This window comes from Musa acuminata, chromosome BXJ2-10 (genome assembly GCF_036884655.1).
Source record: "Musa acuminata AAA Group cultivar baxijiao chromosome BXJ2-10, Cavendish_Baxijiao_AAA, whole genome shotgun sequence".
NCBI lineage: Eukaryota > Viridiplantae > Streptophyta > Magnoliopsida > Zingiberales > Musaceae > Musa > Musa acuminata.
This window is the reverse complement of record NC_088347.1, coordinates 36,283,689-36,294,099: the sequence shown is the minus strand read 5'-3', so window position 1 is coordinate 36,294,099 and position 10,411 is coordinate 36,283,689. Positions and strand designations below refer to the sequence as shown.

General features: G+C 39.4%; 2 protein-coding genes across 6 annotated transcripts; one reads left to right on the top strand and one right to left on the bottom strand.

Moving 5' to 3' along the window:
- Positions 1-4,347: 4,347 nt before the first annotated feature.
- On the top strand, positions 4,348-6,830 carry LOC135625992 (disease resistance protein RGA2-like). 5 transcript variants are annotated; one of them, XM_065131185.1, is made up of 3 exons: positions 4,348-5,838; positions 5,998-6,182; positions 6,326-6,830. In XM_065131185.1, the coding sequence occupies exon 1, from the start codon at positions 4,570-4,572 to the stop codon at positions 5,347-5,349; it is 780 nt and encodes a 259-aa protein (XP_064987257.1). In that variant the 5' UTR covers positions 4,348-4,569; the 3' UTR covers positions 5,350-5,838; positions 5,998-6,182; positions 6,326-6,830. The 5 variants fall into 5 exon arrangements, with proteins under 5 accessions (XP_064987257.1, XP_064987256.1, XP_064987255.1 ...); XM_065131184.1 differs by having other exon boundaries at positions 4,348-5,888; XM_065131183.1 differs by having other exon boundaries at positions 4,348-6,182; positions 6,341-6,830.
- Positions 6,831-7,723: 893 nt separating this feature from the next.
- Positions 7,724-10,194, bottom strand: LOC135625339 (uncharacterized). The gene is made up of 4 exons (XM_065130026.1): positions 10,041-10,194; positions 9,812-9,922; positions 8,610-8,718; positions 7,724-8,153 (listed from the first exon to the last, which is right to left on the bottom strand). Exons 1-4 carry the CDS (start codon positions 10,188-10,190, stop codon positions 8,077-8,079), a joined length of 447 nt encoding a protein of 148 aa, XP_064986098.1. The 5' UTR covers positions 10,191-10,194; the 3' UTR covers positions 7,724-8,076.
- Between the last annotated feature and the right edge of the window lie 217 nt (positions 10,195-10,411).

The window sequence follows — 10,411 nt, the reverse complement described above, 5'->3', positions numbered from 1 at the left end:
CTACTCGACAGCTTGAGAATTATTGGATGCGACAGTTTGGAATTTTTGCCAGAGTGGCTGCAAGAATTCAAATATCTGGATTCTTTATGTATATATGGCTGCAGAGCTCTGTCGTCCATGCCGGAGAAGCTTAAACGATCGCCAAAATTTGATGTTAAAGGTTGTCCAAAGCTGCGACTTTAACCGGCGGAGCAGAGTACGTTCTCCTTCCTTGGAATATTTTATACTACGATTAGAGTAGATTGAGATGGAATTAACAATATTTCATTGAACTGTTCAGAACATGCATAGAATAATCTCTCCTGTATCCTCGATCAGTCTTCATATTCAGCAATGTAACCATGGTGTTCATCGTGCGTACAAGCGCCATCTCTCCTGTATCCTCCCTCGATCAGTGTCTCCACGCCGGCCGAGCAACCAGTTGCTGAGCTGTTCACTCCACCCAGATGGGCATCGATCGAACACTGCCGACGCCGCAGGAAGACAATCAACTATACTTTTACAGGTGCCTCTGCGATACACGTCGTGGGCATTAATTTACGTACCATAAACAAGTCATGCAAGATTGAGATCGAGTGTATTATTATTAACTTCAGGTGACATTTGGTATTTGAGACGAAAGGAGGAAGGTGGGGGAGCAACCTCGGTGTCTCACCTCCTTCTTCCTCATGGTTCTTCTATTCAGGAGCAAAGATGGCGCTTGGCGTCCCCCATGGCAGCAGAGGCGAGAAGAGGAACAACCGTGACCGTGTTAGCGGATATATAACCATGTTTCCACCAGCAGTAAAACCTGGTCATGCTACCGCCTTTTCATGGGGCAAAGGAGGACGACAGCTTTTCGGACTACGTCGGAGGAAACGTTACTTTTTTATTGCGAGTCGGAGCAAGAAAGATCAATACAGGTTATTTTAATTCCAGCATCAGGTTATTTAGGTCCTCCTGCTTCGAGAGGCATCATCAGCACTCAGCCGAAGCACATGCAGAGCTTCCCGTTGGAGTAGATGGTGCACGAGGAGCTCTGGTACTTGTCCCCCAGGATCTTCCTGCACACTTCATCACACCGCTCGGGGGTGCAGGGGTCGAGCACCACGCCGCCCACGCACTCTGCAAGATCCGGCGCCACGCCCATCGCCACCAGCAGCACCAAGGCCACCGCGAACACACTAACGCGTCGATCAGCCATTATTCTCTCAAATGTGATGGCTTGAGAGGCACAAAGCATCGTCTTATATAGTGGTACGAACCATTGGCCCTATCCTATCTAACCTCATGAGAGATTAAATGTAAAGTATTTTTTTCCTTTTTCCATCTATCCTATTTTAATTTAATATAATTATTTCTATACGATGAACTCATTGTTGTGAATCTGAAAAATTCTAGAACCCTTAAATTTATTCTTTTTTGAACATTAGAGATATTTGAAAGCTTTAATTTTGATGGACGGTAAGAATATACCGTCAATTGTTCATTTGTTTTTGTACCAAGTAACTCTTTCAAGGAGGTAAAATCCAAATTGAATTCTTTTCATGCAATGAATTTATTATTGTAAATCTTAAACAAGTTTAATACTCTAATATTCTTCTCCCTTAAATTTGTTCTCATTTGTAAACCAAGTTTATTTCCAAGATATTCATTGGTATACACCTTAAATTGTAATTATGCTTTGTCAAATGGAGGGATAATTTGGGTAAGAAAATAATTAAATTCTCTCCAATGTATTCACTAGAAACTTATGACAGCTTACTTGTTTTCAACATACATAAACAGGTACAAAGTATGATCTTACATATATCATGGGAAGACTCTCAATATAATGGACAATCCAAATTAGATTCTTCCATCTATTGAATGCCTAATTTTAGTTTAACTTGGTGGCTACCCTGCAATGAATTTTTCATTGTAAATCTGAATAAGTTTAATGCAATAACTTGTTCTCTTTTGTACATAAAGCTTTGACCAGAGATATTTGAGAACTTCAACTTGTAGACATCATAAAAATATTGTTCTTGTACAAGGTATCTATCCCCTTCTAGAAGGTAAAATCTAAGTTGAATTCTTTCCATCTCTTAAATACATAATTTTAATTTAACTTAATTCACTACCACCCTGCAATGAAGCATCCATCCCATGATTTGTTTTAGCATCTGCTTCGTCCGGTGGATGAACAAGGGTGGATATCCTCACGGAGATAAGAGGCTCATGCATCGAGCTCGGATACAATGAATGGTGCCTCCGCAAGTCATAATTGAAGTATCATTGCCTGATTCTGTGGAGCAGATGGACGACGATCATGTAGCCATTGAGAATGGGTCATCAGATACGTTCTCCGATCACCACATCTCGATCTTCTTCTGAATGAGCCAGATAAAAAACACTCGGTGTTGGATTCAAGTTGAATTGTCAGGCTGCATCGATAACCATATTGATATTTGCGGTTGTTTCGTGATATATCACGCTTTGTGTCAATATTGGATTTAGAAATGTGATTTTTTTTTTTTTTTTTTTTTTTTGGGATGGACATGATATGATACTTCAAATATATATTATAATATTGGATATATACTTCACAATCTCGTTATTGTACTACAGTAACGGAGGGGAGGAATAATTATGTGGTATTTCGATTTCTATACTTTAAATAATAATCTTACTATCTCTATATTTATAAATGTGAAACATTTAATTTCAATTCTTATTATGTTGTTAACAAATGAGAATGATAAAAATATAATTTTATTTTTAAATTATTAAATACATTCTTTTTCCTCTCTTTCGTCCCATGCTCGATCGTCATTGCTCCTGCGCTCTCTACCTACCATCGTGTCTTCTGCATCGTTAGCTGTGGCCACATCGGACCCGCTCGACTGTCGCTGCTTCTACACCGCTCGATCGTTGTCGCACCTGCATCACTCGTTGTCGCCTCTCCTGCACTACTCATGCATCGTGAGCTGTGCAGGTGCGATGATGACAAACGATGCAGGAGAAGCGATAAATCGAACAGTGATGGCGGTCGAGAGCACAGGTCGAGCCTAGAAAGGAGAAGAGAAAGAACGTATTTAATAATTAAAAAATAAAAATTTATATTTTTTTCTTACACTTTTTGCATGTGACAATCAATGTAATTTTTTTTGGTTAAAACAATTATTAATGTAAGAAGAATTAAGATTAAATGTTTCATTTTTTATAAATGTAGAGATCCAATATTACTTTTTAAAGTATAAGAATCGAGATACAGATAATAGTTTATAGCTATAAGGGAAAGAAAAATAAAAGACAGAAAAAATATATATTACTCCGCAACTACCGGTCGAGTGCTTATTGCGACCCTCACATTTGCTGCAGCATTTACTTTGCCAAGAGGCTACAAAAGCGATGAGAGCGATGCCTACGAGCATGGTTGAGAAAAATAATGTAACTTATCAGCCATGCACTTGCGAGAAAATAAAAGACATAATTTCTCGTAAGTTCATCGTGTAAGACTTCATAATTGTAGTGGTGATGGAATTGCGGCTCCAGAATAAAGTGCCCCTTCCAGATTTTCTTGTTTGTTTCCATCTATTATTATCATTCAATATAAGTTATTTATTTAGAATACAAGTACAAGTATCTATGGATAGATCATATTAAGAAATATTATAAATATCATTAAATTTTGATTGTGATTATTGATCAATAAAAAAATGATTTAATTATATTAGGATTTCTTTAGAGATGATTTTAATGGGAGTAACTATCCTAATTATTTATCCTGTAATCTCTATTCATGTCTATACGTGGATAATTGATACGGATACGAAGAGAGAAAAGATAAATCTAATTCATCTTGTAATATTACTATATATTTCAGATTCGGTGTGTTTATGGATCAAATAAAAATGAACGTTATAAATTAAAATATTCATATCTCGACATTAAAATTTGATTTCAGATCATCGAAAGAATGATTTCTTTTTTTTGTCTCGCCGGTGATGCAATGCTTTGATTAAAAGTTGTAAGATTCTTAGTAAAGAAGAGGAAGGTTAGCACATTCGTGCTCCCTCGGAGCATCGGAGAACGGCAGACGGCAAGGAAAAGGTAACCCATTTGCTCGCTGTCTTGACACAGGCAAAAAGAAGCAAAGAAATAAGAGAAAGAATGAATGAGGGGTAGAGAATCGTAGGCGACCACAAGTTCTTTGGTTCCATTGCAGCTCGCTCGAGACGAAGACAACAACTTTTGCTCCTTTACAGCTCGCTCGACACAAAGATTGTGAGATTGCAGGAGAGCCACGAAAAGGTAGCTAACTACGGAGAAGAATCAAGCATTACTTGGAGCTTGCTCGGATGATTGATTCGTTACTCGCACAGACTGTGAAGGTAGATTCCGAGAGCCTCATCGTGTTGGTGGCACCACCCGGATTAGCTTTCATCAAGCATTAATGGTTGCTTGAGACGAGAACAAAGTGTTGTACGAAAAGGGAACAACTGTGGGTTATAAATGCTTGGTAGATTCCCAGTGGGTTGAGCAATACCAGTCCACAGCTCAATCGATAATCTAGAGCTCCGTAGCTGCCACCCTGACATCAAAGCCATGGCGTTGGCGTCAGATCTGGAGCACGTACTGTTGCATGTACTGCCGAGGCCTGCGATGATGCCGCAGGGGCGACTACTAGGCATGCCAAACCACATGGAGATGATTCGAGACCTCCTCTGGGCTATCAATGGCACGATCTTGGACGCCGAGCTTCGAGCGTTGAAGGAGCCGGAGTTGGAGGAGTGGGTGACTGACGTCGGTGCAGCCATTGTGGACGTCGACGATCTGCTCGGTAGGATCCTTGCCTGGCATCCAAGAGGAGGAGCGGCTGCAGCATCGAATCGCTCCATCTGCAGCATCCGGGCGGCCTCTCGCCGACCCATTCTATTGAAGCTCAAGGAGATGGTGGGCCGGCTGAAGTATCTGGGGAGGAGGGGGTCCGTGTTGGGCCTCTCGAAGGAGATATTGGAGTCTGTGGATCCACGACAAGAAGAAGAGCACTCCACCGTCCTAAGAGAAGAGGTGGTGGGACGCGACGAAGATGTAGAAGAAATCATCGACATTTTGCAGCAACAACAGTCTGGCGATTGTGATGAATGGCTGCTCATAAGTGGCGGTGATGGGAAGACGACCCTCGCTCGGTTGATTTACCACCATCCCTGGGTGCGCGAGAATTTCCAGCATCGAATCTGGGTGGATGTCCCAAACATTGCTTCGTTGGATCCGAAGCGGATCATGAGAGAATTCACGAGATCAATAACCGGGGGAGCCATGCGAGGACATCTGGCTATTCTACGATGGATTCCATGGAAGCAAATACTTGCTCGTTCTGGATGATCTCAACATCGCGGAGGAGGACGAGGATGAGTGGGTCCAGTTGGAGAACTTTCTGTTGCTCGTCGGCGCACCGGGGAGTACGGTGGTTGTCACCGCTGACTTTAGTTCTACTTATCGTTTATCGTGGTTGTCTGTCCGACGGTACTATTTGGGGAACATATCGGAGGATGCATGGGTAAAATTGTGCATGAGACAAGCACTCAGCCGGCGTGACCGAGAGGAGGAAGCAAACGCGATAATTCAATCCTGTAAGAGAGGCTATAATTCGATTTATGGGTCTCCCAAGGACGCCAAGATTTATGAAACTTCCGACGAGATTGTCCAATGGAATAAATAAGTTGAGAGGCTTGGTATTACAACATAAGGAGACTGACCTTCGACACAAATATCAAGTCTTACATATTCCAGAAGATATGTTTACCAACCTCGTACATCTACGTATATTGCATTTACGAGCCATCAGACTCCAGCAATTACCAAAAACAATAGGTAAGTTACTTATCTTAAGATACCTCAACCACTCCCAATCTGAGATCCAGGTACTTCCTAAATCCTTGTGCAAGCTTATAAATTTACAAGTCTTAGATCTATCTCATTGCGAAAAGCTTGAGAATTGTTCGACATGAAACGATGTGTTATATTCGACAGCTTGAGAATTATTGGATGCGACGATCTGGAATTTTTGCCAGAGTGGCTGCAAGAATACAACTATCTGGATTCTTTATGTATATATGACTGCAGAGCTCTGTCGTCCATGCCGGAGAAGCTTAAACGATTGCCAAAATTTGATGTTAAAGGTTGTCCAAAGCTGCGACTTTAACCGGCGGAGCAGAGTACGTTCTCCTTCCTTGGAATATTTCATACTAAGATTAGAGTCGATTGAGATGGAGTTAACAATATTTCATTGAACTGTTCATAACATGCATAGAACAATCTCTCCTGTATCCTCGATCAAGACAGGCTATTTTAATTCCAGCATCAGGTTATTTAGGTCCTCCTGCTTCGAGAGGCATCATCAGCACTCAGCCGATGCATATGCAGAGCTTCCCGTTCGAGTAAATGGTGCAGGAGGAGCTCTGGTACTTGTCCTTCAGGATCTTCCTGCACACCGCAGCACACCGCTCGGGGGTGCAGGGGTCGAGCACCACGCCGCCCACGCACTCTGCAAGATCCGGCGCCACGCCCAACGCCACCAGCAGCACCAAGGCCACCGCGAACGCACGAACGCTTTGATCAGCCATTATTCTCTCAAATGTATAGCTTCAGAGGTACCAAGCATCGTCTTATATAGAGGTACAAACCATTGGCCATATCCGGTCAAATGTCTTGAGAGAGAAAATGTAAAGTATATATATATATATATATATATATATATATATATATATATTCCATCCTATGAGTATCCTATTTTAATTTAATAAGATTTTTTCTATACGATGAACTTATTGGTGTGAATCTGAAAACTTTTAATACTCTTAACAATCTTCCCCCTTTAAATTTATTCTCTTTTGGTACATAAGTCTCGTTGAGAAATATTTGAAAACTTTAATTCTTATGTGTATAAGAATATTCGTCATTTATTCATTTGTTTGTTTCTCATATGAAGTAGCTAGTACTCAATTCTAATTTAACTTTATTACTACCATGCGATAATTAAATTTATCATTGTGAATCTATTTAATACTCAATTATTCATTTGTTTTTGTATGAAGTAACTCCGAGGTAAAAATCCAAATTGAATTCTTTTCGGTCTCTTGAGTACCCAATTTTTAATTTAACTTGATTACTACCATGCAATGAATTTATTATTATGAATCAAAATAAGTTTAATACTGTAACATTCTTCCCCCTTAAATTTATTCTCATTTATAAACTAAATTTATTTCAAAAATATTCATGCTGTACATCATAAATTGTAATTATGCTTTGTTTTTACAGGGACATGTGTTGGGAATGAGCTATGAGTTAACTTAACTATCACATCAAATGAAAGACGAAAAAGGAAGAGTAGAATAAGATAATTTGGGTAAGAAAAAAAAAAACCTCTCCAATGTATTCACTAAAAATTTATGACAATTTACTTATTCTTAGCACAGATATAGAGGGGTACGAACATTATATATATATATATATATATATATATATATATATATATATATATATATATATATATATATATATATCATGCATCTCCCAGTGCTCATCTTTCTCTGATTTGGAGGCCGGTGGAGCAATTGGTCTGTGGGTTCTCTGGTTAGATAGAAGAAGACACTGCAAACATGCAGTGTTGGTTGATGCTACATAAATGTCTTTTGATAAATTGGCTTGACCAGCTTTCCCTGTAACACTACTACCATTGATTCTGGGTGTTAAACATCACCAAGACATTCAAGAATGGTATAGCAGAAGATGAGAAGAGAAATCATTCAAGAACTGCATTGTTCCAGTTTTGTTGGATGGGCAAATGTTCATTGTCAAAGCAAGGATTACAGATCCGAAAGAGTGCAAGAAAAGTCAATCCTACCAGGCATCATTGTCTTGTCACATTGGACTTCGAAAGGGAGTAATACATCAGTCTATCAATAAATGACAATGGAGTTCATCATGGCTGTAGTGCGTATGGTGATATAACAAGAAAACTCAAGACGGTACTCGAACAAAATCAGTGGAGCCAAATCTAATGAGACATATTTCTTCATACCATGAACTAGTGGAACCGGTTTATCTTCAAGAATCTTTGACATAAGGATAATGTGGTTGTGTCTTCTGCTTACCGAAGAATGTGTCATAGTCTATGCTGAAACCTGCACGGTGCAGCAATCACACAGGCAATTACGAAAGAAACATTACCATAGGCTACAAAATCCATAGATACATAACAAATCTTTGTTGATTCTATTCGAAACGCTGAGCTAATATGAACAAATTTCCCAGATATCGAGATGGAAGAAAAATTATCATGCTCTACATTTCATCAACATGCGCGTTATTTCAGAAATACAATTATCTAGAATCAAGAAAACTGTTAGTTCACTAATTTAAGCAACTTCAGAATCAGATGAACAGAAGTTCTATTCATGTGTCTGATTAAGTTCTATTCTTGGCCAATCTATTATACCCGACTTCAAATATTGGTTTCTGCAGAGCTGATGCAGCAGTATCTTTCTTGCTTCTAAGAGTAACTAAGCATCTTGAAATGTGAACTTATACATCTGTGATCGACATGATCACCTCAGACAAGATTCTGTAGATATGCGTACCACTTTCAGGGGATTCTCTTATTTCTGCAGAGGTTTCTGGAGAATGCTCGCCAGCCCTGGCTGCACTTTCTGGATCTAAGTCATTAAGCTCATCGGATAATCTTGCAACCTGGAGAGCCACAAAAATAGGCTGACAATTAAGAACAAAAGACGATAAGAGAACTTAAGGAACCACAACAGCAAAGTTCCACCTCAGCAAATTTATGTTACATAAATTTCTTTATATCCACATAAAAAAGATCTACAGAAAATTTATTTGTGATTGACTCAGCGAGTTATTCCCATCAAATCCATATCAACACTGTATAAGAGAACTGATCCTCAAAGTTTAGAATGACCAAAATTTCATACAAGAATGAAAAGACTTTAGATTTTTGTTAGATATATAATAGTCAGTCACAAAATAAAAAAGAATCAAACCACCTAGGACTTTTTATATATGTCATTAGTGTTAATTAGACATCAATTTGATCACACATCAACATTAAATAACTGAATAAGAAGGACGGGCTCTCATCTTAATAGCTAGACCAACATTGTGTGCATCATGAGGTGAAAAGTTCCAGACCATTGCTCCAAAAAAAAAAAAAGCATCCTGAAAATACCAGAGACTATTGCATTGAAGACCTCTTAAAATAAAGAAAAGAAAATGATGTGCAGCAATTTGTCTAGCAGTTGTATCATTTTCAAGGACTAACATCAAGATTGCGAATATTTAGTAATTATAAGAAAGTGATCCGTAAAAGAATAAGAATTCTATTAATTGAAAGAATGTTGATGTGACTTTCATGAACCTTTTCCTTAGATGATTTTATGCAAGATATATATGAAATACAAATTACGAATGTTCAGAACATCTTCATGGAATTTATGGAAGGACTATCTTCTTGAAAGCTACGATTATCTCTGTGCCTATGACAAACAGAAAAGAATGTCCTTATGCCATGGTATCGAAGAATTATCCTGCACAAATCAAAGATTATTACTGCATTCAAGAACGCCTTGTTCATTTGAAGAAAAATAATCATCCATATGACTTTCTTGAACCTTTTCCTTTTGATTGTTTAATGCAAGATACATATGAACTACAGATCAGGAAGGTGCAGAACATCCTCATGGAACTAATTGCATCTAATCGATCGACTCGATGTAATAGCATGAGCAAAATAAGATCCACTGCCATGGAAGACTAGTCTTTGTACCTCTTTTTCACAGATCGATTTCTTTGTCGATAGGTGTTGGAATATTGACTCCGCTTGCTCAAGTTCGTCAAGGCAATCCTTAAAGATACCGAAGTTCCGGGTACTATCAGCCTACGCAGTAAGAGACAACATATACCATCACTATGACAAGAAAGCGAACCGGAAAGAGAAAAAAAATGGGAAAAGGAAACCAAAGACGGAGCGATTTGGGGGAGGAGCAAACGCTGACCATGTTCCTTTCTATTTCGTCCTTCCTCCTCCAGGCTAGTGTTTCGAGAGAAGAGACTTGACATTCCAACTGGGTGCGCATTTCCTGGCAGTACTGGAGCTGGCGCTGCATCGTCCGCTGGGCTTCCGGAATGCTATTGGCGTTCCCCATGGACGCGAGAGCGAGAGCGAACGAGAGAGAGAGAGAGACCAGACTCCTTTTATAAGCAAGGCGACGGACGCATTAAGATTCGTGCCCGTAAGAGGAGAGGGGGAGGGAGAGCGAGATGGAGCAAAGTAGTGTCAATCGTCTGATGAGAAAAGGACGGTAGATGATCGCTATTTCATCAATCTCCAGGCATTGCAGTTAAATACTTTTCCACATGGTATTAA

Excerpts from the sequence above, each read along its gene's own strand:
- LOC135625992 (XM_065131185.1), top strand. The coding sequence starts at position 4,570 with ATGGCGTTGGCGTCAGATCTGGAGCACGTACTGTTGCATGTACTGCCG.
- LOC135625339 (XM_065130026.1), bottom strand. The coding sequence starts at position 10,190 with ATGGGGAACGCCAATAGCATTCCGGAAGCCCAGCGGACGATGCAGCGC. Across the intron at positions 9,923-10,040 it reads ACGAAATAGAAAGGAACATG|GCTGATAGTACCCGGAACTT; the intron begins GTCAGCGTTTGC and ends CTTACTGCGTAG. Across the intron at positions 8,154-8,609 it reads AAGAGAATCCCCTGAAAGTG|GTTTCAGCATAGACTATGAC; the intron begins GTACGCATATCT and ends TGCACCGTGCAG.